Raw genomic sequence first — 27,902 nt, 5'->3', positions numbered from 1 at the left:
ACTTTTGGAGGACCCGGTGGATGATGTGGGTTAACTCGGGCCTAAAGTGCTGCTTCTTGGGAGTTTGCATAAAAGGGGACTGGAGCCTAGGGGAGACTGGATCCAAAAGAAACTCTGGTGAATGGGTTCTAGGATTATATGATGTACTAGGTTTTGGATTGGAGGACTTGGGATCCACAACCTGAGCTGTAGGACTTGCTGATATAATAATCAGATCTGAAGTTTTACGATCCAAAGAGTTTGGATCTGGAGTGCATACTTCTGGGTCCAAATAAGTCAGATCTGATATTTTTCAAACTTTAAGAGGTGGTTCTGAAAAAGTCCTGAGAAAAAGTTCCAAAGAAGCTTTAGGGGTTGTACTGGGGGGTTAAGCCCCTGAAGAAAATGTAGTTGAGGGAGGAAGTTGACCAGTAAGGAAAAGTTCACTGCATCTGTCCGCTAAAACTGTTGTGTTGATAGCTGCACGTATTGAGCGGCTGATGTTCATATGATCTGCTCCTAGATAATATACACACTCCTTGTTAGGGATTTTCTGCCCACATGAAGTGCAATTTTTAAAACCTGTTGGTTTGTACGCCATGATAGTACAAGGAAAGGGTGATACAGAAATATAAAACAAGACTTTTTTTCTAGAAAGAAAAAAAATTACAGAAAGAAAAAGTTACCAACAATGGTAATTACGAATTACCCCATGTACAGGGTAGGAGGCTCAGAAAGGGTATAGAAGAAAAAGTTACCAACTATGATAAGTTAAGAAATTACTATAAAACTATAGTACAGACTCTCCTAAACAAGAAAAAGAAACTGGAAATTAAGAGGCACATTGCAGTAAAAGAAGATGAACATTTTTGATAAGAAAGCTAAATTTTAAAATACAAAAACAGTTGAAAAGAGAGAAGAACCCTACGTCTAAGCATGATGGTGTCAAATGATATCTGAAGTACTGAGGAAGGACTAGGGCATTGTGGGTAGAGGGAGCAGTCTGAATTATGTGGCAAAGTCAGGTTCGAGGATCAGATCCGTAATCCATTCACTGAGAGAGAATGAAAAGGACAGCAACAGATCAAATAACTATGATCAGGGCTCTGATTGTATAGAAACTTTCGTAATGCACTCTCAAAATGGATTCAAGAAATTAATCTCAGAAGCTTCCCTCATGAGGTGGATTTCTTATACTTACTTTGAGAACACAAGACAACCTGGTTAAGATCAAAGACCCAGTCTGAATCATCTATGGTATGCATACATAATTTCACCAACTGGAAAAACTGCTGAAAGTAATTAGATATGGTTGGCAGTGTAAACATGTTACATCTTAAAGACTCAGGTTTGAATTTCATAGTATTACCTGACATACTGTACGATTCACCACAAGTCAGTTATAGCTCCTATTAACATAGAAAACAAGTACTTGTACCCAGTGAAACTTGTCTAATTAACAAACAGTAAATGGATGACTGAAATGAATAAATAAAAAGACTCGGTGAAAATTCAGTGTAGACCACAGGTTGTTCTAGAACCCATACATCTGAAAAGACAGAGGGAAGAAGCAGAGAAAGGAAATAAAATAACAACAGGAAACAGAACCCAGAGCAAGCTGGAGCTAAGTAACAATTCTCAACGCACATGATCTGAGAAACAGGACAGAAAAGTAGCTAAATTAAGGGCATAAAGACTGCAAGTGCAGGACAAAGCTGGAAGGTGAGGCAAATAAATGATGTAAAAAAAATAACACTTTAGCATACTAACATGTGACTAGAATGCAAGAAACAAAAAGTACAGTTGTGTACACTTACCATAAAAGTAGATGTTCAAGTGTAGTCACTGTTGCAGTCATCACACTTGGGTTATCCTGCCAGGAGTAGCCTTCAGTCGGCCCGAATACGAGAGCCTTAGTATTTCTACATCAGTTGCTCTAGCTCCAGGACTGATATCAGGTCATCAGAGGTATAAAATCAGGCAGCTGATGCCATTGCATCAGTTTTTCTTGCCCCAACTGTCAGGAGCCCCCAAATAGGGAGCTGTTGTAGTCATCACACTTGGGTTGACTCCCAAAGCTGAAGAAAAGGGTGGAGGCAGTCAAGAAGACTGGGGGATGGCTAGGATGCCCTGCAAAACTGCAGTGGCAAAGCCTGCCCTGGATTTGAAGGAGAAAGGCAGGTGGTAATGCTTGGTGAAGATATGAACAGAAGCCCAAGTTGCAGCCTCTAGGATGTCCCTGGTGGGGACCCCTCTGAGAAAAGCTGCAGAGGTGGAGGTTGCCCTGGTGGAATGCATCCTGACCCCCTTTGGGGGCAGTTTTTCATGCTGTTTGTAGCAGAAGATGATGCAGTGTGCTATCCATTTGGAGATTGTTTGTTTGGATATGGCCTTGCCCTTTGCCCCTGCTATGAAGCTGACTAGCAATTGGTCAGTTTTTCTAAAACATTTAGTCCTATTCAGATAGAATCTGAGCTGTCTGTGCACATCGAGAGAGTGCAGAATCCTTCCCCTTGTTTTGTGGGTTAGGGAAAAAAGTGGGCAAATGAATGGATTGGTAGAGAGCCACACTATACATCACTTTAGACATGAAGGATGGGTTAGTCCTGAGGGAGACCCTGCCAGCATGGAAAATGATGAAGGCCTCTACATCCATGAATGCTTGTAACTCTGAAACTCTTCTAGCTGAAGTGATGGCCAGAAGCAAGGCTGTTTTCCAAGAGAGGAATTTTAACTATGTTGAAGCTGCAGGCTCAAACGGGGGAAGGGTGAGCTTTTCCAACACAAACTTAAGGTCCCAAGCTGGGGTAGGAGCTCTTCTGGGTGGCTTTAAGGTGTCAGCCCCTCTTAGGAACTGTTTGATAAGAGGGTGTGAGAAGAGTGGTTGCTCTGTGCTGTAATGAGCAGAGATGGCAGAGGCATGAATTTTAATAGAAGAGAAGAATATCCCTGTGTATAAAAGGTAGGGAGGGCTGTGCTGTTTCAGCTACCCTAGCCTGGATCCAGGTGCAAAACCTTTTCCACTTGTCAGCATAGGATTTTCTACTGCTGGTGTATCTGGCCTCACAAATAACATCCATGACTTTTTTGTTTAGGCTGGCAGCTTGAGGAGAGGACAGGGAATAAGCCAGGCTGCCAGGTTCAGGGTCTGCAATTGTGGATGCATGAATTCTCCATTCTTCTGGGTCTGGTGTTTTGGGATCTGAGGTAGGTGGCAGGGTGACAGGCTGTGCAGCAGTGGGTACCAGTGCTGGCGTGGCCAGTCTGGGGCAGTCAAGACTGCCCTTGGTTTTCCTCCCTTACTTTGAGCAGTACCTTTGAAATGAGTGATAGAGGGGGGAAATGCATAGATCGAGAGGTTTACCCATTGGAAGGATAGAGCATCCAATTTCCAGGCCTTGCTGTGAGGTTCCCTGGTGCAGAATTTGCTGAGCTGATGACTGTAGTGGGAGGCAAAGAGGTCCACCTTCAGGGTGCCCCATTTCTGGGTTACAAGGTTGATGGTTCTGTGGTCTAGCCGCCACTCATGTGGGTCTAGCAGGTTTCTGCTTAAGTTGTCTGCCAGAGTGTTTAAGGGAGCCTGGCAGGAATTGTGCTAGCAGGTGTATTTGCATGGCTGAGTCCGTGTGCCAAAGGGTCATGGCGAGCCTGCAGAGAGGATAAGAGTGAGTCCCTCCCTGATTGTTGATATACCACATCACTGTGGTGTTGTCTGTTTTGACCAGTAGAGGACCCGGGGAGAGTAGGGGTCTGAAAGCTGTCAGGGCATGCTGAACAGCTAGCATCTCTTTTTGGCTGATGTGCAGATGTATTTAATTTGGGCTCCAATGGCCCTGAATGCACCTGCCATCCAGGTGTGCACCCCAAGCATAGTATGATGCATCTGTGGTGAGGGTCTGGACGGCATGGGGTTGTGAGAAGGGAAGTCCCTTGTTGTGGTTGCATGCTGCTGCCCATCAAAGAAAATCTTTCCTTAGATAGGGTATCATAGGTATTAATAGTTTCCAGGTGTTGAGAGTGTTGACACCAAAGGCTTTATAGGTACCATTGTAGTTTCCTCATATGCAGTCTGGCATATGGAATGAGTAGAATGCAGGAGGCCATGAACCCTAGAGCTTGCAGGATTTTCCTTGCGGATAACTGGGTTCTGGTGGCTAGTTGAGAGAAGTAGCTGTCAGATAGGCTTGTTTTTCTGGAGTAAGGAATGCCATCTGGGATACTGTGTCCAGGCTTGCTCCCAGGAATACAATTTTTTGTGTGGGGACTAGTTTTGATTTCTTTTCATTGACAGTATACCCCAGGGAGGTCAGTAGGTCCTTTACAAAGGTCAGGTGCTGTAACAGCTTTTCCTGACTGTCTGCCTGAATCAGGCACTCGTATAAGTAGGGGTAAATGTGAATATTTCTTTGTCTGCAAAAAGCAATGGCTGGAGCCTGGTATTTTGTGAAAACTCTGGGAACAGTGGATAAGCCAAAGGGAAGCGTAGAGAACTGAAAGTGTATAGATCCTACCTTGAAACGTAGGTATTTCCTGCAAGATTTCCTGATTGAGATGTGTAGGCAGGCCTCTTTTAGGTCTAGGGTGGCTAACCAAGCATCCTTGGAAAGCATAGGTAGAAGCTGCTGGAGGGTGAGCATTTTGAATTTTGGTATCACCAGAAAAGTATTTAGAATGGATAGATCGAGGATTGGGCACCAGGTGCCCTCTTTTCTGGGTACCAGGAAGAGTCTAGAATAGAAACCTTGGCCTATCTGGTCTGCAGGAACATGCTGTACTGCCCTCATGGAGAGCAGGGAAAGGACTTGCTTTCTGGCCTCTGCACACTGGTTTGGAGGAAGATCTGGGAACCCTTTTGGGGATGGCAGAGTGTGGAAATAAAATTTGTATGTTGAGGACCCATCAGTCCTTGGTAATAGAGGTCCAGTTGTTAGCATGGAAGGAGAGTTTTCCTCCTAGGGGCACACGCCAGTGGGCAGAGGTAAGGGGTGGTGGTGTAAAGTCATTGCGAGTTCTTACCATAAGGGCTGGCTTAGCACTCTCTGTTTTTGAAGAGGAGGAACTCCATTGCTTAGATCTCTGCATTCCCTGGGACTGCTGTCTGGGAGGTATGCTTCCCCTGGGTCTGGGCTGAGCTGGCCTTGTGGGGGCCGGTAAGGACCAGTGCTTGGAAGGGCAATACCTACTGAACCTCGGAGGCTGGACCTGTAAAACGTCTTTAACTGTCTGCATAGATTTAGCTTTTTCTTCCATATTTTTTAAGACCTCTTCTGCCCTAGTGCCATTCAAACTGTCTTTGTTCAATGGTGCTTCCAATAATTTTGATTTGACATGGTCTGGCAAGGTCTGTTCCTTAAGCCAAACATGCCTTCTAAGGACAGAACCAGTGACTGCTGCCCTGCAAGATGCTTCTAGGGCATCAAAGCCACATTACAAGGTGTGCTTAGTAACTTGGCTTGCAGAATGCATAAGCTCTTGTAAATCTTTATTTTCTGCACAAGCAGGAAAGGAAGATATATATTTTTTGAGGAGTTCTATGGTATGCTGCTGATATTTCAGCATGTGGAACTGACAATTTAGGGCTCTAATAGCAAGAGTTGCAGAGGTGTATACTTTTTTACCTCATCTGTCTAAAGCTCGGGAATCCCTGTCTTAGGGGGTGGGATTCTTAGTTGAGGTTGCTTTAATTCCTTTAGGTCCTTGGGAAATGACCTCTGGGTCAGCAGTAGGATTTTTGAAAAGGAATTTGTGAGAGTTAGGGACTCTGTAGTACCTGTCAGGATTCCTGGGAGCAGGAGGAAGGGTGTCAGGAGTCAAACTAGATTCCATAAAAACATCAGCCACAACATCCAGGACAGGAGGAATGGCTAAAAGGTCTGTGCTGTGGTAAATCTAAGAATTCCATGAGTCTCTTTTGACTGAAGATAGTCCTGACATTCCCATTGGAAATGTTCCCTTAAAGTATGTAATGTTTCACCAAATGAAAAAATCCTTGGGAGGAGAGGCAGAAGGAATGGATTCTTCTGCATCAGAATCCTCATAAGCAGAAAGGGGGAGCATGTCTTCATATTCAGAAACATCAGAGTCATTGGACTCCTGTTCAGGTAAAACTACTGGGATAAAGTCTCTTTCTTTTGGAAGGGGTAGCCTGGCTTCCCCTAATAAGCATAATAAGGTCTTCCGCCATTTTAAGCATTTGATATTGAGGCATGGAAGCAGGTGCCTGAGCTTGGGTCGTCAGTTTTTTAGGCATAGTTCGTACCCTGGGCCTTAGAAACTCGGTAGTTTTAGAAAGAACTGAAGACATGGAAAAAGTCGTTGGTTTTTATCGAGTATCTGTAGTGCAAATAACTTCCTCAGAAACTGGTGCCTGGTCAGCAGCTTCGGACCCATCCAAGGTAGAGACATCTGCAGGATCCTTAGTTGAAGAAGAGTCTTGTGGCATACTGGACTCGGAAACGGGTCTCAGTAGGGGCCTGTGAATCCACAGAAGCGGCCATAAGAAGCTGCAAAAGCACCTCACTGAGGACTGGAGAACTGACTACTAGCTTAACGGAAGCATTGTTGGCAGTTTTGGACCTGTGCTGCCTGTCTCTGTCTTTATCCTTAAGTTTTTTCGGAAGATCAGCAGTCGGATGGCTTACTGAAGCCATATCGGAATACCAGGACTGAGAACGAAAATATTTAGCTACAATAAGGGCCCAATGACGTATAGTTCTGGCATTGAACAAAGCACAAAAGTGACAGCAAGGGACGGTGTGGTCTGGGCCTAAACAGGTGACGCAGTAAGAATGGAAGTGTCAGTGTGGTATTTGCTTTCCACAGGCGAGACAATTGTTAACTTTTTCTGACATCAGTTAGAGCAACAAAAAAGGATCCCCAAAGGGGGATACTTAGCTTTAGAGAACTTCAACTTCAATTCGGAAACGAAAACTCAGGTAGCGGCTGACCGACACTCGTGTGAACTGCTTCTGCTTTGGGCTCTTCGGCAAAAAGACTGATGTAATGGTGTCGGCTGCCTGATTTTATACCACTGACGACCTGACGTCAGTCCTCAAGCGATAGCAACTGATGCAGAAATACTAAGCCTCTGGTATTCGGGCCGACTTGGGTTATCCTGCCAGGGGTAGCCCTAAGTGTAATGACTGCAACAGTGAAACATGAAGAACATCAAAGACATCAGTCGTCAAAGACACAATGAGACGACACAATAAAATATTAGTACGCATGACAGGTGGAATGCTCGAGATCACTGAATTAGGTAAGGATTACATGTACAGACTGTGAAGCAAGAAATAATTTCTGAGTTCATATTCACTGATACAATGAATGCCATGATACAGCTCTTACTGCCAGTCCTTCTTACGTAACCTTGAATGCAACCTGTCTTTGAATAATGCACCTTCAGCAAAACCATATTCATGTGAAAATTACTTCTGTCAACAACAGTGTAGCTGGTTCAACTGAAGAGCAAATAAAAATGGATTTTCCTTCTAATGGCACACTAACCAGGTGGCCAGATGCATGCTACACATCCCCCTTCATCTGCCCCAGCCATTCAGGTCCTGTTTCTGTGCCCTGCCTCCAACTTTCCATCAACATATTTAATTAAAAAAATAAATGCTTTCTTCTTTTAAACCGCTGTAAACTGTTTTCTACAAATGTGGCAAACAGTTGCTACAATTTGCTTGCATAGTCCGGTACAGTGCTCATGTTTCAGTTTAAAAAAAAAAACACTTTTTTTAAACTACAGCATACTGCTTGCTACAGTGTAGCAAGTAGTTGCTATTGCTTTGAACACACACAGAGCACTAGAGATTTCAGTTTGTTTTTTTTTTTTTTTAAAGCAGGTGCTGCATTAAAGAGAGCTCGGAATCAACTGATTACACCCCTCCAACACTCTGCAACATGGGCAGTTGCCCCTCTCACCCAACCCTAGCTGTGCTATTGCAATTTTCTTTGGAAATATTAGTGTCATATTCACATGTACTGTACATGCTTCTACATACTCCTGAGATACTGCACTGAGAAACTTTTAGTTTACACAAGTAGAGTCCCCTATACTTTTTGTTGGATTATGAAATAATACACTCTTACTGCATCCTGCCTGGGACTGGCTTGACATCTCATGTCCACTGCTTGCTAAGAAATATTTTGGGTCCCCAAGCAAGCCTGAACATGATAAAGTAAGTACTTTAATATTAATTAATTAATTCATTCATTTAATTAATTTCTCTACAAACTGGCCAAAATTTCTGTAATTATTAAATCATTGTGATATAACTTGTATCTGTTCTTAACCAATGCTTTCAAATTGTGTCTAACTTGGTATAATTAGTTAAACTGTAGTTGTTTTTTGTGTTATCTTTAAAGACTGTAAAATTATTGTTCTTAAAATGTTTTATAATACTTTGCAGCTTTTCTTCCCGGGACACTGAAAAAAGGGTTCCTATCCAGTCAGGCTTTCTCAGTAATCAAATGTCAATAAATAAATCAATCAATCAATCAATCAATCAATTAATTAATTAATTAATTAGGAATGGAGGGGTTGCCATAAGGGCCTGTAGTTTAGAGACTCATCTGGCAGAAGTGATGGCTGTAAGAAGAATAGTTTTCCAAGTACAGGATTTGAGAGAGGCAGATGCTGCTGGTACGAAAGGAGGGAGAGTGAGCTTTTCCAGTACAGGTTTGAGGTCCCAAGTGAGGGGATAGCTTTCATTACAAATTTTAGGTGGAGTATACCTTTTAAGATCTGTTTTACTTGTAGTCTAAACAGCAGCAGCAGATCCAGAGGTACACACAGACATGGCTGAAATGTGTGCCTTAACAAATGAGTATTCTAGACCAGACTGCAACAGCTCACATAAATAAGTCAGGACCACTGGGGTATTGGCCTGGAGTGGGTCCTGATATTTAGGATGACACAATACAGTAAATATTTTCCATTTTCCAATGTAAGATTTTCTGGTAGCAAGTCCTGGAGAACCTTGCATGCTCATAAAATTGGTGTCTAAGAGGGATCAGAATCCTATAATCCATAATGTCTAATTGAAGGATAACAGGTTGGGATGAAGTAGTGAGCTCAGTTTACCTTTACAAAGGCGAAACATCACTCGTGCAATTGCTCATATGAGCAAATCATAACTTCGAAAAACAAAACTGCAACAATTTCCAATGTTCAAAAATCAGTAAATCGAAATGCAGATTCGCTGATTTTCGAACATAAATGTCGAAAAAAAATGTAATGAAGTGTAAAGCAGGGGGGCAATCCCTCCTGCACCCCTCACACCCCCCTACTTTAATATTCTAGCTCTGAGATCGCACTACAGTGGGGAAAGGAACCATTTTCTGATCCCCACTATAGTGCAATCCACCACAAAATGGCAAATCTGCAATGAGTGAATGTCACTGTGCATTCGCTCATTGCACATTCAAACCTTTTTTGTGTACGACGTTTGCAAACTTTGCAAACATGCTTTAGAACATTTTCTGTTCACCCGTGTGCAAAACACACACATGAAGGTAAACCAGTGAGCTCTTCTGTTGTGTCAGCAAGTCCACTGTGGTGGGAGTCTTCTGGTGATGGCCTTTGGCTAGGTGGAAAAGAAGGGGGAACCAGTGCACCTTGGCCAAAAGGGAGTAATCAATAACATTTTTTGATATTCTCTTTGGATCTTCAATAAGACGTTTGGAAGAAGAGGATGTGGTGGGAATGCATTTAAGAAACTTCCTCTCTGACAGAAGAACATTGCATTCATTTTCTAAGTTTTAGGACAGCAAGTCCTGGTGTAAAAGAGTGAAAGCTGTTTGTTGTCAATGGAAGCAAAAAGATATATCTCCGGCACACTCCACTTGTGAACTATGTGTAGGTAGCTTTCTCTGTTCAGCATTTACTCACTGAGATCTTCCCTCGATCTGATTAGAAAGTTTCCCAGGACATTTTTCTGTGTGGGAATGTAAACCACTTGGAGGTAGAGATTTGCTTTTGTGACCTGCTTCCATGCCAAAACAGCCACTCTGCACAGTTGGTAAGCTCTGGTGCCCCCTCTTTGTTTATGTACCACATGACCATTGTGTTGTCTGCGAACACTCTTAATGGGCCTGGTTTCCAGGAATGAGAGAAAATCTGCAGGGCCTGAATTAGTGGCCTCATTTTCACCAGACTGATGTGCTCTTTTCTTATATTTGCACACCACTGAACTTTCAGGTTATCCATCCATGCTGTTGGTGTCTGCAGTTTGAAGGGAACACATGGGTTTAGTTTTATCTGTGATATCCACCACAGCATTTCCTTCTTTAGGCAAGGCAGGACAGGAGTCTGTGTGTCCTGGGAATGATAATTCTGGGACTAGGTGAATTTCACTTACCACTGAATATTCCTCATACAGAGTCTGGCAAAAGGGACTATGGGGATGGTTGCTGCCATGAACCACAATGGTCTCAGAATCTCCTTTGCAGTACAGCACTGAAGAGGAAGAAGAGAATGGAAGTAATTGGTTAGACTTTGCACTTTGTGTAGCAGAAGAAAGTTCTGCATGAGTTTGGATTTAGTCTGCACCCCAAGAAAACTAGGTCTTGGGTTTGTTTCTTTGCTGACTTTTTCAGATTGATTGCCAAAACCCAGAGTCTGAATTAGGGCCACAGTGAATATGGAGGTGAGTCAAGAGGATACTAACAAGTCATCCAAATAAGGGAATATCTGGATACCCTGAGTCCTGCAGTAAGCTATTATCGGAGAAAAGCATTTTGTGAAGACTCTGGGGGCTGCAGAGAGTCCAAAAGGCAAAGGAGAGAAATGAAATTGTGGTGAGCCAATACAATAGAAAATATCAGAAATTTTCTAGAAGCAGGGTGAATCAAAATGTGAAGTATAAACTTTTCCCCCCAGTCTACTACCTTGCTATCTTTATCTGAAAGAAGAGCATTGGCAGTAGGCAATAACTTAGAAGTTTTATCTGTTGACAAGGAAAACACAGAGGGGTCTGCCACAGGAATTTTTTTACAGAAATTTCAAGTCCTCATATGCTTTCTAAAACCTGCCAGGTGCTGCTGGCTTGGAGTATGATGCAGAGGAAGTGGATGCAAAAGCACTCAGGAAAGCCTTGAGAACACAGGAAACAGGAGCAAAAACATGGGTGCCTACTTCCAACAGGTTATAGTACCTCTGTTGAACTTCAGAAATCTGTTTAGATGCCCATTCAAAATGCCTGATCATATTAATAATAGTTTCCCCACCTGAAGCTTTTTCAACAGGGAAGTCAGGAGAAAGGAAATCCTAAACATCCGTGGCCACTTGACCTGGTGAATGGACTAAAGACTGGTCAAATAAGTCTGATTCATCCTCTCCATCATCTGAACAAGTACCTAATTCTCTCTTTTGTGGACTGGAAGGAGAAACAGTATTATTTATTGACATTTGATTGCTGGGAAAGTGCAACTGTGTAGAAGCCAATTTTCAGCGGAGGCCCGGGGAGTAAAGCTCCAAATTATTACAAAACTTTTCAAGAATAATTTTACAATCTTCAAAAGTAAAACAAAAACATCTCCAGTTTAAATAATTATAAAAAATTAAGACATACTATAAAAACATTGGTTTAGAATTGATACAAGGTATATGACAACCATTTAATATTTAGAGAATTTTTGGCAGTTTGTAAAGAAATTAAAGGTAAGTTAGTCTAATACAAACAGGAATTGTAATATGATATGAGGGGAAAAGCAGGCTTATGGTATATTTAGAGAGAAAGTCAGGGAAGAGAATTAGATAGCAGTAAGGACATAAGTGAAGAAGGGAGAGTAAGGAGGTATAAGGAATGAAAAAGTACAAAGGATTTATTTATTTAACATTTGTTGTTTGGGAAAGTCTGACTAGGACAGAGCCTATTCTCAGCGAGGCCTGGGGAGATGCAGGTCTTTGAAATAGGATAGTGGCTTGAGTGCCATTATGGCCTTATATAAGCACTGTGAAAAATCCATCCACTCCTTTTCTTTGGACATTTGGGGGGAAGGAATGTTACTTTTTGTTTCTTTTTTCTAGGTGCAATGTCCACTTTGACTAAACGTGGAGGTTCCAACCCCATATGAACCTCGATGAGTGATCTGGGAATTTCTTCTCTAGTGAGGATCTGTGGTATGCCTATGGGTTCTTCAGACATTATTAAGCAGGGTTCCCCTTCTCACCATTACCAGTAGCTTCAGTTGTTTCATACGTGCGAATCTCAGATGCCATACCTGCCTGTGCTGAGGTCAAGGTGGCAGGAGTCTGAAGATGTGTCAGGTGTATCTCTTTTTACTTGTAAAACAGGCAAGAACTTGAAATTATATCTGAGAATGGATTAAGAGGTTTCACTGGTAGTTCAAATTCTGGGACTCAGCCTTGTGTTAGATGTAGCCAATGTCCCTACATATGCAAGGATGAATACATATAATTAGGAAAAAAAACAGAATTAAACTTGCCAGGGGGAACTGTAACACTAAAAGTTTAATCTATATTGCAGTGTGATCCAGCTGTGAAAGCCATCCTGTTTGTATGTGTATTTAATAAACTTTTGGGATTATGCATAAATTCACGTGACAATCTTTCAACTTTCCATTTAATTAATTTTGCACTAATTTTTATTGCACAGTTCCCTAGGGTTTTCTTTTTTTATTATGTCTACATTTATCTTTTTAAGTTTTTCCACTGGAACTTGTGCACAGTCACACCTAATAATTCACGTTCTTGTACCTTATGCATTTTAGCTCTTGCTGAATATCCACACTTGTGTGGGTATAGTCCATTACAGTATCTGTATAATAAATATAACCCCTTCCTGTCTCTTCTATGTTTCTAGAGACTTTGTATAGTAATTGACATCCTGATTTTATTTTTGCATAATAATAAAACTTTTCTTTGACTTTTTCTGTTATAAAACATTGGAGTATATTAGAGAGAAAGTTTAGAAAAAGGATCTATAAGCACACTTAAGACATCAATAGGGAAAATACTAACAATGCATTATATAAACTTACTTTAAAATGTAGTGAATATAGGATGTTTAACTTTGGTATTCTCAATGTATTGCAAAAGAATGATGGGGGGCAATGGGAAACATTCCTTGAATTTAAAGAACTATAGTGGCAATTAAAGTTAAATGCAGTCAAGCCCCCAGGGTTAAACAATTACATATCTATCACCCCAGCTCTAAAACTGAGTGCATTAAAATTATATTTTTTTTAAACTAGAATCATACATTTTTTTTTGTATTTTAACAAAGTGATTTACATATTTTTGAAATGGTTTGATGTATTTCTCCATTTATTTGGATGAAGACCTTTCAAATTGAATTTGGTTTGAGTGAATCAGACAGGGATACATACTAAGTGAGCTTGTTTCTCTGTGTTATTAGTTACAAAAAGATTTTTATTATTCAAGAGTAGCATCCAAAAGCTTGGCTTTAATATCATCATGCAAAACCTAAAGATGAAGCCAAGGATAGCATCTCACCACAGAACCAAACCTTGAGAAGACTTCAAGGTCATCAAGGCATTGAACAAACCTTGAGTAAAATCCTGCCATTCAAATTATGGAGCTTTAGCAACAGGGGTGATATGCTTCATCTTTTCCTTTTTCTCATGCAGGAAGTCTGGCACAACAACCCTCGGTGGCTGAGTCTCTTGGCAAGATTCAACGCTCATAGTAGGCATCTCTTTTACAACAAAGATTTGAGGAATCCCCCTCAACACCTCAAACATTATAGGCCATGGTTCCCCCTCAACATCCACAGCAGACATATGAAAAGCCTCCAATGACATGTGAGAATTCATTTCCATGACACAGGGTCACCACAGAAGAATCTGATGCAAGCATCAGAGGGTCTTCATGGCTTTCACTAGCTTCCAAAGAGACATCCAGTGGAGGCTGGTCAGCAGTCGGATCAGGCCATGACTTTCTGTCCACCTTCTTGGAAGACAGCTGTCCCTCTGGACAGGAGAATTCTGCCATAGCACCCTGACCCAACAGATTCTCGAGGTAGATGTACAGAGAAGGTAAGTGACTACTGAGGGCTTACAGACAAATGCATGACAGACAGAGCATTGCATATGGTCATGGAAAGTACCAAGGCAAAAAATATACAGGGTGTGATGGTCTTTACAGGGAATGTGCTTCCAACATTGACACTTTCCTTTCTTGGATGACATGAACACAAGTAACAACAAAAATGAGAAGGAAAAAAAAGCCCCAATAGGGCACTTATCTGAAGATGGCTTGGTAACTAGCACAGCAGAAGTGCATTCAGACTGATGTTCAATAATGGTGTTTGGACTGGTGGCAAAGAAGTTCTGATATTTGCATTTGTACATCTTATAGATGCCATACATGTGGGCTTTGCTACACTGGCTGGATATTGTGCTATCCTTGGCAGAAGATCCCCTCTATGAAGAATACTGAAAAAGTGATATGGAAGAACATTTACAGACCTATCAGTCTGCCTAGTCTCATCTGCAAAACAAGGTAACATATTACAACTGACCTTATAAACTGCAATATCAAAAATCTCATTACACTTGAGTTGCAGCAGTTTGGCTTTGTCAAAAGAAGAGCCTGCCTAATGAATTTTGTTAACTTATTCAAAAGAGTTACACAAACTGTAAACAGTGGTCATGATGTTCAGACAGTGTATCTTGACCTGGCCAAGGCATATGACACCATACCCCATGCTGGCATTACAATTATGCTTTAAAAAATAGATCCCTGTTCAGTTACATGGATAACAGACAGGCTAAAAGACAGAACTTACATCATCAAAGTGGCAAGAGTCATATCAGAAAGTACAAGGGTGACCAGTGGTGTCCACAAGACTCGGTGTTTGGAGCCCTCATTTTTTGTTATTTACCTGCTCTCTAGACTAGAAACCAGGACCTCTGGATAACTAAATTTTCAGATATCTGCAAATTAGAAGTTAATGTTAAGTCTGCCTGTAATACAGTAAGCCATCAGCAAAAATTTACAGACATAAATAACTGATGTATTGAAAATGAGTTCAACTTAAATGCAGAAAGGTGCAGTACTGCCACAAGTGGTAGACAACCCCTTGGTAGGGATCTTGGAATATGGGTTAATAATTCCTTCTCTTTCAATCATCATGTGACAACACTATTCAGAAAATCTTTCATTATTGCGCAGCTAATTGCCAAAGGAATATTACCCAGATCTAAAGAAATCATTGTTCTCCTTATATTCAGCATTGATTAAGTCAATTATTCAGTAAAACATCCCCTTCAAGACTTACCTCACTAGACATATCAAACAACTACAAAACTCCAAGAGGTTCCTAACTAAGAAGATCACAGGTTTTAAGACACTGAGCTACCCAGATAACTGGAAGCACTGTCCTTTTTACTTTGTATCTTATTGACTCTTAAGGAGAGATCTATGCCCTTCCTTTTGTGTGAAGATCCAGTTAACCTGGATTTTCCTTCTGTGTCAAGACCCAGTTAACCTGGATCTTTTACATCTCCACTAGTCTAACAGTTCCACAATCATTAGAAGCAAATACCTAACTCTTAAACAGCAGATAAATAAAATGCAACTAGGACACAGATTCATCATGCAGCAGCTTCCTCACATCAGGAACAAACACAAGACTGCCACTGCAGATTAAGCAGTGCAATACACTATTATCCTTCAAATGAGAACTAGGCATCTTTATAGGTACCTACAAATACATTCTGGGCTTGAATGGCCTTGCCCTCCTAGAGAAAGTGGGTGCGGCCTAAGAGTGGATATTGGCAAGGAGTTTACAAGACTCAACTGCGTTGAAATTCCCATTAACCCTTTGAATAAGAAAGCTGAATTAGAGCACTGAATAAAATGGTTACATTTCTTTGATTCTGAAAATGAATAAACAAACAGTGTTCCTTTAGTTATGGTAAAACTAAGTTAAGCAGAGAATAGTAAAAGTTGGTAGCCTCAACTGAAAATAATGTGGTAGGTAAGGTAGCATGATTTTAACAGCAATTAAATCTTCCATGCTTATACAGAGGTGACAATCTTATTAATCACTAATAAACTACAGGTTATAGTAATCATTTTGCCCACTTCTGTACAACCTACATGCAATGGATTCTGATATTTTGGAACTAGAAAAAAACTACACAGTAAGCAAGCAAAACATGACACAGGATTAGGAATGGTACAGCAACTGGGTTAATATTTTTGGAGCACAAATGATTATGAAGAACAGCTCACAGTGACAGCCCAGTCTTACAGTCTGAGACCGTCAACACTACATAAATTGTTTAGGTGATGTTCATGGACTCAATGGGTAGAGTTTAACTTACCTGGAAATATTTAAAGGTTTTTGGAAGAAAGTGTATGTAGAAATTTAGAATGATATCAACTTAGGTAAAACATTAATCTTAATGACAGGAGGTTTTTATAACAAATAAAAACTCACTTTTCTACTTTAAAAGGTCTAGTTTGGCATTTTCCTATAATGGGATAACACTGCTCTCTCTAAGAACTACATTATTTTCAGCAAATTTAGTACATAGCTTGCTGTTTTAACAAATGAAGTATACTAAGCAAAACTGTGAGAAATTAATGAAGCAATATACAAAAACTATTTGTAATTTGCAATGTGGCTACATTTCCACATAACATCTAGGATGACAGGATACCTGCTGAGAATTTTGAAATACTAAACAAAAAGAGAGTCAACAAAGGTCATAATTAACTATGAATTGTACGAGGTAGGTGACTGGAACTGTTGTTTTATGAAAAAAATAGTGATCCAAAGTCTAAACAAAATAACAGAAACAAATGAGATGACTGGTGATTTTTTTTTAACACAAGACAAAGTAGTCTGTTAACTGCTAAAAAAGGATAACATTAGCAAAGTTAAGAGGGGAATTAAACATATGCAGCATTCTAAAAATGATATTGGAAAGGATTTTAAAAGACTAACTTCTTTGTGTAAGTCACACCAGGGTAATACTGCTTTGTAAATTGTCATTACAAGGATGATCATGTAACTTATACTGACAGAAAATTTTTCAGAATCCTAGAGGGTGACTACCCGGTCAAATGCCTTAAAGAACAAAAAAAAAAAATCGAAGTGCAACCAACGAAAGAATTAAAACTGGAATCCACTTTATACAAGAATTAAGTGCTTTTTGTCCCAGTGTCTCATACGGACTTCTTTAGAACTGCCTTAAAGAAATCAAAAGTAACAGAAAACACAGATTACTTAGCCTGATTTTGGATAAACATTATAGCTTCAATAGTGACGATAGTATCTTGGGTCTGGTGAATGACAATTAAGCCTGAAAAAAGTGACACCATACTTATGAAACCTGATGAATAGCTGCCTAGTAAAATATAAACCAGGACATTTAAGCCAAAAAGTCAAAATTAATAGATGCTACTGGCTTGTAATTCACTATTTCTATTGAAGCCAGCTAGGATCTATACATCAGAATAAGATATGTTGCAGAAGCGATAAACAAGACTAGTAAATCCAAAAATGTCCGACAGAAAGGACCGAAAACCAAAGCAGTGATTGAAAACTGGTAATTTATTTCACGACAACAGAACGAAAAACAACATCAAGCGCTTTCGCTCGGTTAATACCGAGCTTTATCAAGATACAGACATATTGTAATCTGTTCTTTAAATATTTGATTGTCAGTCACCTGACGTTGCAATTAGCATACTTAATAAACATTAAAAAAGGTGCTGAAATCATTAAAATGTAGAAACAGTAGTACAATCTTATAAAAAACATACAACACTAATCCCACAAAATACAAAGTGAAATACTGTGAAATTATTATTAAAAGCTAGTAAATAATTAAATAAATAGAAATGTTTCAACATGTTAAAATAATTGAATTTGCTTTCTCCAAACATTTTCATATTTGTCCCAATATGGAACTTAAATTTATAGTTTTGGAGCAAGTAGTACCAGACGTTAGAGGTGGGGATTGGGAGACCAGGTTGGAGTACAGAAAGCTCCTATGGCAGCTCAGGTTAGATGCTGGGAAACCTCCTGGCCTTAATGAGAATAAAAATATTAAGTGTCCTTAAATTAAGGGTGGCTCAACTTTAGACCACAGGATAACCAACACATTTTTGAGTAGGAAGGGTCAGTTAACTATTCGTTTAATGTGTTGTATTAATAATAAAAAAAAAAATTTTATATTTAGTAACAATTTTCCAACTAGTGGCTACTAGTTAAATTTTGATCCTTTTATTATTTATTCATTATTGATTGGCATATCGTTGATCTTTATGTACTTTTTATTTTTTAGGGGTCTTTATTAACCCCATAGTACATAACCATAACCATATGCCCTGCTTTTCACTGCCAGCCTAACTCTATATCAAGCCTTCACATGTAGTGATCATGTGTCATACTACTTACCCGCTGATTCATCCTCACATCTCAACAGCAGCTATCATACCTCTGTGCTTTCTGCTACTCTGTGAGTCTATACACGTTACACTCAAATAATTTGTTGTAATTCTTAACTCTCAGCATTGTGTTAAAATTCTTAACTATGCAGATCCACTAATACATCTATTTTACCATAGCCCATATCATGAACAATTTCAATTAGTTATCGCTTTCTCTGCATTACTGACGTTTTACTGGCCTACAGTACATAGAATTACGATTCTCAAGTTGTCAGTATTAAATCAAAGATGAAAAGCTTTTAGTTTTTGGGGAGACTTTTTCTTTGGAGTCTCTAGTCTGATAGTCCTACAGAAACAGTCAGATGTCCAGACCTCCATTAAAGAACTAGCTACTTATCAAGAAACTCCTCCCTCACCCTTAAGTAAAGTAAAGTGAGGTTCTCCCTTCCTAGCTAAAAATGTCTGAAGTCCCGGCAGGACATTCAGTGTTTCTGGTCCTTATCAGCTTCCCGTGGAGTCTCATCAGAGGGACCAGGCAGGTGAACATGAAGGTCCAAGGGGTCTGAAACAACCTCAGCGGATTTGTCTCTCCCAAACTGTTGTAAAGAGACAGAATAATTCCCTGTACTAAATGACAGTAGTGCAGAAAAACCTGTAGCAGCTAACTTCAAAGATGAAAAGAAAGAAAGAAAAATATATGACAGGCTTTTCCACCTATTATACATAAAACTGATACATAAAGCATCTTAATTAGCAAAAGACAAACACACACACACACACACATGGAAATGGAACAATGTGCTGCATTCACATGCAAAAATAATTTAAGCTAATAAGCAAATCCTTCAACTTACAAGTAAAATGAGTATGTCAGATTTAATATGTTGAAAACATAAGAGCCTTACCTGTATGGGAATAAATATACCATAATGCTCCTGTCAAAAGGGCACCAATTACAAATGCTGCAAACGCAATTCCAACAACTGTTGGGGTGTCCAAGCCTAAGATGACATCTGTAATTACAACAAAACATCAGGTAAATGGTGTCAATTCTGCACATCACTCTTTTTCTTTCTTTTTTTAAGCCTTCTGAAAGAAAGTTTCCAATAATTCTGAAGGCAGCTGCCTGTGGTAGTTACATATCATAACATGATGTAACAGAGCTAAGTTGTCAAGACAAACATATTGTCAACACTTACCCTGAATACATTATCTTTACAGTTACCCAGAAACCTACTGAATTCCAATCAATGGTCTGCCAATCTGATCTAAAATATACCTAATGTTACAATCATGGAAAACTCTCCATTCTTTCTCTATGAACAATGGTCGCTCCTACTCCATTAAAATTCTCCCCAGCTATGCAAGTGTAATGACTCCTTCCTGTCATCCTCTCTCAGAAAACACAGTTTCTTATTCTGGCCCTCATAATCTTTTTGACTTCATATGTCTCCTCTGTTTCTGTTTTTCACAAATGAGTCCGTTTCTAGTCTTTTAAGTCTTTTCCTGTAATTACAACATAAAGCTTTAGGCTATATCATTTCTTTATAAAAGTAAAATCTAACACCTTTACAGTTTGCATTGCAAGTTAAAAAAACAAAACAAAAAAAAAAAAAAACAAAAACAAAAAAGCATACATTCATGTATTTATTCATTAAACTTTGTTGGCTGGTAAAAACTTGACTGGAGACGAAATTAAACCCATGAAAAATTGTCTCCTATTTTTTGGTCTGGTCCTCATAAAATGTGCAGTTTTCTGGCAAATCATTGAGGATTGTGGTCACTAAACAACACTAAATAATGACAGATACTACAGTTTCAGATATCATATCTTTTCATTCCTTCATAAAATACATACTGCAAAACCTGTTACTCTAGCAATTTTCCACGTTTAAAAGGAGCAATATTTAAAATGTATTCCTATTTTTGGGCCTTTGTCCCCCCATTATTTTTGTCTTCATCCATATTTCTTGCATTGGGAGGTAGAGGTGTGAGGTGATGACAGAAACTTGGAATGTTAGAACAAAATCTTGAAAGAACTATTACAGCTCTTGTACAAGTTTAGACAGAAATGTGAAAAGAAGATTTGTTGTTATAGCTGTGAATAAGCATGCTTTAGCAGTGACTGTTCAAGTGTGGACTGTGATGAAGAGATTTTTTTAGCTAATAAAGCAGTCAGAGTTATTCTTTAGTTTTGAAGATAATGTTGTTGATATGGACATTAAACGATTTCACAGTCTAATGGTGAAGGTAGCATTTGAGTTGCTCACACTAAGAAAGTTATGATTATAGTTTTCTTACCATTCAAGAGCAGACCAAATGCTCAAATCCAATTCTGTACCCCTACTACACTACTCTGGAGATAGGTGGTTACTTCACCAATGGTAGAAGGTAATAAAAGCAGACTAGAATCATCTGTTTACTGTATTAATTTTGACATAACCCAGCATTATGACATACTGTTAATGAATACATTGAAGAGTAACATGCCTAATGCAGAACACTGCAGGGCCCCGATACTGACTGCCCCAAAAATTTGAAACAGCATCTTTATATCTAATTAAAAAACATTTTCTTACTCAGCTTTTGAACCAATTAATAGCATGTGAGGGGGGGTACATTATTCATCACAGGTTACTAATTGTGACTGTCAGTGTTAATGGCTTCTGATAGCTCAAAAAGACTGTACTGCCTAGTTTACTAGAAATGAGTTGGACTCTTAAATGACATGTGAATTCAAGTGAAGCTAATTATGGGCTATAATTAGGATAGAATCCATTCTGGGGGTTGACAAACATTTCTTGTTTTGGATTCAAGGTGTATTATAAGGTATACATAGATGTCGCACACAAGATTTTCTGCAAATGGAGAAACCAGGGCAACAGTTCTGAATGTAGTTCTGCAGAATGACTACTTTTGTGAATAGGGATGAGAAGAGAAGAGTAGAGAAGAGAAGAGAAGATTTACAGTAAATTGGGATACAGATTCTTTTATGGGGGCCATTTGATATAAAATCAGAGTACTAAATGGATTCAGCTGCAATACTTAGGCATTCCAGCCATACATTTCAGCCTCTTAGCACATGAAACCTGGACAAAGTCAAGCATAATGGGAGGACAAAGGCCCAAAAATAGGAGCACATTTAAATATTGCTCTTACAAAATTAGAAAATTGCTAGAATAACAGGTTTTGCATTAGCATGCATTTTTCTGAAGGATGTGAAGTCTGAAACTCAAATATCTATCATTATTAAATGATTTGCCTGAAAACCATACATTTTTATGAGGAACAGACCAAAATAATAGAGAAAAAAATCTGGGCATTCTGTGAAAATCCACAGTTGAGAGGTATGTTCCAGCACAGGGGTTAAGTGATCAGTTGCTAAAGCATCTGGTTGTAGTGTACTAAATAGCTTCCAGATCAGTGATGGCAATATCAGAATAAATTATATAATAAGGGAAGCAAGCAGATGTGCAGTGGTGTAAATACAAATTGGGGAAACTGGAACTTCTTACTGAATAATGATAAAATAATAATCAATAAATTATTAACTACATGTATACAGAAATAGCATTAGGCAGAGTGCTACTCTGTGACATTCTCCCAAGGTGTAACAGTTTTGAGACAAAGATCTAGAATATTTAAGGGGTTGTTTATTATTATTTTACAGTAGCTGGTTACAAAGGGCATACTTAATGCTACTGACAAAAAGTATCTTAAACTTATTTGTAAGTTCTTCATAGACACACTGTTTTTTTATGTTTGACCTTCAATGCATAATCCCTTTTAGACGTGTGTCATCACAGCAGAGCAAATAAGAGGGTACTAGCTTTTGCCTTTTTTCAGAGTGCAAGGCTGCTAAGCATACTGCAAAATGACTTAATGAATTAACAGGACTGCCCAGATCTAAATATTTGGGGGGACAAGTGACTTGCATGGACAAGCTACTGAACTTGACCAGATCCAAGTTAGTAGCCTTTGTAGAAAAGGTATAGTGACGATGACCTTACTGTGTGACCAGACAGTAAACAGTGTGCAGTGATCCCTTAGAGAATTAGGTATAGCGCCAACAGTTTTGATGCTAAGTAACCACTCACAGACATTCACATGCTTGTTGCTCTTACCAGTCTCTGTAGATACACTGACAGGAAAAAACATACTGAACAGATGGACTGAAGGATAGGAAATGACATCAGTTTGTCTAGTCCTGTTAAAGTTACTTCTGAAAATGAACTCTGAGATGGCATAAGATGCTTGCAACTAAACTGTATCCTCACTAGTGGTCTATGTGGAATCTGGAGAGAGACTATATATAGCCAAGGATGAGACTTTTAGTCTCACTTCAAACCTCTCAACTGTACAGATTTTCGCAGAATGTCCAGATTTTTGCCTCATACTATTGGTGTCTATTCCTCATAAAATTTTGTGTTGTTTTCTAGAAAATTATTGAAAAATGAATTCACTAAATAATGACAGACATGAGTTTCAGACTTTATATCCTTCAGAAAATACACAATTATGCAAAATGTGTTATTCTAGTAACTTTTTAAGTTTACAGGAGCAATATTTAAATTCTGTCCCTATTTTTGGGCCTTTGCCCCCCCCCCCATTTTTTTTCTGGCTATGTCCAGATTTCTTGTAGTGAGAGGTATGCTCACTGCAATTAATAACAATCAGAACTAGATCTCTGTAACAAGCATTAGAAAGTTATACAGTAGTGGAAAAGCACTTTGCTTGCATGGAAAATAGCTACCCTCTTGAACTTTTGTATATCTCATGTTGCCAAAATTAACTATACCCAGGGCACAGAAATTAAAATCATCTTGTCATTTTACACTGTTTCTTTTGTTGATTTTCCACCCCCATACATTCAAGCATGTTATAGTGTGAAAACAGATCCTTGCAGCGAGTCATCAAGACTTGGGGAGGGGGGGGGGTTAATACTGAAGGTGTTACAATACTCATAAGAGACTTCCTCATGCAATACAGTTAATGTCCTTTTTAACATTAATCAACCCTCTGACTGCTGTTAAGGCAAACAAACAATAATGAATTAAGAATGAAACAAACAAACTAAGAACTGTAGAACTATAGAACAAAACCAAAGGTGCAACTGGTGAGATAGCCAGGAAACCAAAAGAGAAACCAACAGTTTAGCGCTTTCATCCACAATTTTAATATGTGAACTTCTTCCGAAACAAATACACATTAAACCCAGTTCCTTAAATATACCACAATACAGGAAATGACATCAAATTCATTGTTAATTGTTAATTAACATAAAATACATTCCAATAAAGTCAAAATCAAATGCAAAAATCAAATGCAAAAAAATAATGACAATAAACTCAACCAAATAAATTCAATGAAATGAAATAAAATGAAGACATAAATGTAAAAATATTTCCTGTGATAAAAATATTAAAAGGCAAACTACAAACCTATCTATATATTAAAAAACACTTTAAATTGATAGACTCATTCAAGCCAGGGAACTTATCAGCCCCTAACACAAGTTGCCACAATGATTCCTTACACTCCAAAACATTGTTTAAATCCCCACCATACTCACTAGTGTGAATCTTTTCCAACACTGAGAACTCAAATTTCTTGAAATCCCTACAAACTGTTGCATGTTTGGCCAAAGAATTGAACCTGTCTTTGTTTTTTATGGCTAAATTGTGTTCAAAAATTCTCTTTTTCAAAGCCCTTTTAGTTTTACCTACATAATAATGTTCACATGATACACAATTAGCAATGTAAACTACATATTCTGAATTACAATTGTAATAACCTTTAGCCCAGATAGTGTAGTTCAAAAATCTAATAAATACAGAAGTACTATTACTAATAAATCTACACTCTCTGCAATTGTTACATGCATATGTACCCCTCTTAATGCTGACAACCCTAATGTTGTCCTGATGTGTGTTGTGGTCTGCCTCAAGCATGGACTTTAAATTAATTACCCTTTTGTAGGTGAATGTGGGTTTAACCCCCAGGGTATCAACCAATTCTTTGTTGCCCAACACCACCTTCCAATTGTTGATAATTATGTATTTAATAAGCCACATTTCGTTGACAATGGGTAAAGGGAAGGCAATATTGAAAGTGTTATCTTCTTCTTCTTCTTTCGGCTTTTTCCCGGTTAGGGGTCGCCACAGCGGATCACCTTGTCCGCACATTGAATGGCAGTGGAGTTTTACGGTGTCGAGTTGCCAGCCCGGCGCCCAACCTTGCACAGAAGGCACACTCACACGCACACCTAGGGCCAATTTAGAGTGTCCAATCCACCTGCAGCATGTCTTTGGGATGTGGGAGGAAACCGGAGCACCCGGAGGAAACCCACGCAACCACAGGGAGGACATGCAGACTCTGCACAGAAGGCACCCCAGCCGAGAATCAAACCGGAGAACCTCTTGCTGTGAGGTGGCAATGCTAACCACTGCACCACCGTGGCCGCCCGCAATATTGAAAGTGTTATAAATATCAGAAATAGTGGAACTAGAACTTATACCCATATGACCAGACAAAAGAATTGGTTTGGCAACACCCTTCCTCAACAACATGACTTCTTGCTCTGTATTGTTAATCCATTCTGCTGTATAACCTCTGTAGAGAAATAAGGATTGTAAAAATCCAATTTCCCTGAAAAATGTGTTGTCATCCGTAGTGAGCCTGCTCAAACAAATAATTTGGCCCTTGACAACACCTTTTTTCGTATGTGTAGGATGTAGACTATCCTTATGTAGATACTTGTTGGCAAAAACCTCTTTTCTGTAAATTTGACTACTAAACTTGTTGCTAATTTTGTCTACACTAAGCAGGACATCATAGAAGGGAACACTGTCACCAAAACCACTCATTTTGAACTCCAAAAACTGTGTGGTCTGATTCAAATCGTCTACCAATGCAGAAAATTCCTCTGAAGTACCAGTCTATACAAAAAGTAAATCTATAAATCTAAAATAGGAAAGCACTTTGGTAAAACTAGAATGATTTACCAAAAATTTGAGTTCCCAGTTGGCCATCACAAGGTTGGCAAATGCTGGTGCCACTCTAGCCCCCATAGCTACTCCTGATATTTGTTTGTAAATATATTTATCAAATCTGAAAAAATTGTTGTCTAACACAAGCTCCATAAGGCCACAAATAGTGTTGACCATAACACTGTCAACATCTGTGTACCTAGTAAGGTACTCCGTAAGATAATCTAACCCCTCTTCCTGCTTGATCGATGTATATAAAGACTTAACATCAAGTGTAGCAAAACTGACCAATTCCAAAGATGTATTAAGATAATATAATTCTTCCAATAAATGCCAGGAATCCCTATTGTAAAATCTGGATTTCTGCACAATTGGATTTAATATGTGGTCAAGCCAAACAGATATATTTTCTGTTTTAGAATGTTTTGCTGCAATGATAGGTCTGAAGGGTGGATTATGTTTGTCAACATGTAACTTGGGAATACCGAATAAAGTGGCCAGTTTGGGATGTTCAACCAAAAGATATTCATAACTCTGGTGATCTAATTCACCCTGGCTGAACATGTCAAACAACAAAGTATCGACTCTTGAAAAACTGATACGGACCAACTTGTATGTTTCACTATCATGCAACATATCTAACATTAAGCTGTGGTAATGAGTGGTGTCCATAACCACAATCTTACCCCCTTTATCAGCCTTCATAGTTCTAATGCTAGAATTATTACACAATTCATGTAAAGCTTAGTCTTTCAGATTGACCAAGATTTCCCTCATACAACTGACAATTCATCTTCCTAAATTCGTTTTCACATAAATTCTGGAAAACTTGAAGAGTAGTGTGCAACGGGGAATTAAAAGTACTAGCCTTCCTAGGTCCACAAATGGAAGAAACCTGTGGTGTAGCCAATACATCATGCATGATATACCATAAATTGAGTTCTCAAGTATAGTCTAAAGTCTACCAACAGCTTGCCAATGTTAACTCTATTGTTAGGTATAAAAGAAAATCCTTTCTTTAAGACGTTAACCACTTCAGTTGATAAAGCCACACTGGACAAATTAGTTACATTAATACAAAAATCATCAATGTGTCTATGATTTTTCACTTGTATTTCCTCTGGTTGGGGTATTTCTCCTTCCCTTTCCCCTTCCACTTGTTGTGGGATGCATTGTTCCACCTGTGAGTCTGTTTGTTCAGTGTGGTGTTCAAACGAAAAGGGCCTTGATTCTGTGACTGTTTACCATTAGCTACTACTTGTGCATAATTAACTTGAGAGTGATTTATAGAATGTTCATTGAAATTTTCAGAAATAACACCACCCTCTTTAGTAATAACATTCATTTGTCCATTGTTATTGTTGTTTGTATTAGAACCCACGCTACCAGAGTGGGTATCAGCTGATGTAGAAGCTGTTTTAGAGACCCCATTTGCCTCATTGTCTGAAGTTGAACATAAAGTATCACCTTTTTGGTGGGTGATGTTCACAACTTCCTCCACCCTATCTTGCACCACATAGGCCTGTTTCAACTGGTAAGCTAACATGTCTCTTTTGAGTTTGTTCTGTTTCCTGGCTACAATGAATGCCTGGTGTCGGTAAGCCTTCGCCTCCACACCGTTATACAAAATAATGTGATCTTTAAAACAACTAAAACTCTTAATTTTTTCATTTAGTTGCTTGATCTTTTCTTTAATGGTCACAAGTTCATGTTTGTAATGCGCTACTAGTAAACCCATCATAGCAATACCGGTGTTATTGTAAAGCTCTATCAACTTCACACTCAATTCGTCACCAGCGGTGACACAATTTGGAAATTTGACCATTCGTAAACCTTGAGGCACAAGTTTCCTGGTGATACATTCACTTAAATAGGAAATCTCTAATTCCAACGTAACATGTCTAAAAACCATTTTTTCTAGTTCATAAATGGATTTTCTACAGTTAACATTGTCTAAATGAACATTATCCATTAACGACTTACTTGGTGTGAAGTCCAAACTGTTAATTTGTATATCCGCAAATGGATTGTTGTGTGGTTTTCAAACATACTTCCAAACATTCGTCTCAATAACTGCTGTGCTGTTAGTAACAGACGCAGGTGCCAATGCAGGAACTAAACCACTTGTAGTGGCTTTGACGTCACTTCCTGCATCTCTCAATGGTGCGTTGGAAACAATGGTAGACAGGGATGATTTTTCTGTCCTTTTTGATAATGAAACCGATCCACAGCCAGGGTCGACTAAATCAGTAACAGGAGCATTTTCCTTAGATATATCAGAATGAAGAGTGTCTTTCACAATTTTAACGATCAGAGAAATCAACTCTTCCTGAGAATTCTGGTTCAAAGTAGTTCTAGGACTGGAAACAACTACAGGAACTTGGACTTAATTGGAATGTATTTTATGTTAATTAACAATTAACAATGAATTTGATGTCATTTCCTGTATTGTGGTATATTTAAGGAACTGGGTTTAATGTGTATTTGTTTCTGAAGAAGTTCACATATTAAAACTGTGGATGAAAGCACTAAACTGT

At 38.9% G+C, this 27,902-nt stretch overlaps 1 protein-coding gene across 1 annotated transcript in view; it reads right to left on the bottom strand.

Annotated features, from left to right (window-relative positions):
• Positions 1-27,902, bottom strand: part of TGFBR3 (transforming growth factor beta receptor 3) — a 2,354,992-nt gene that overhangs the window by 136,490 nt on the left and 2,190,600 nt on the right. The window contains exon 16 of the mRNA XM_044085660.1: positions 19,282-19,389. Within this exon, the coding sequence (XP_043941595.1) occupies positions 19,282-19,389 (108 nt within the window). The remainder of the gene's footprint in view (positions 1-19,281; positions 19,390-27,902) is intronic.

Source organism: Protopterus annectens, chromosome 10.part0, assembly GCF_019279795.1.
Source record: "Protopterus annectens isolate FY-2018-M chromosome 10.part0, PAN1.0, whole genome shotgun sequence".
NCBI classification, from domain to species: Eukaryota; Metazoa; Chordata; order Ceratodontiformes; family Protopteridae; genus Protopterus; species Protopterus annectens.
Note: the sequence above shows the minus strand (reverse complement) of the source record. Positions and strands in the feature narration are given on the sequence as shown.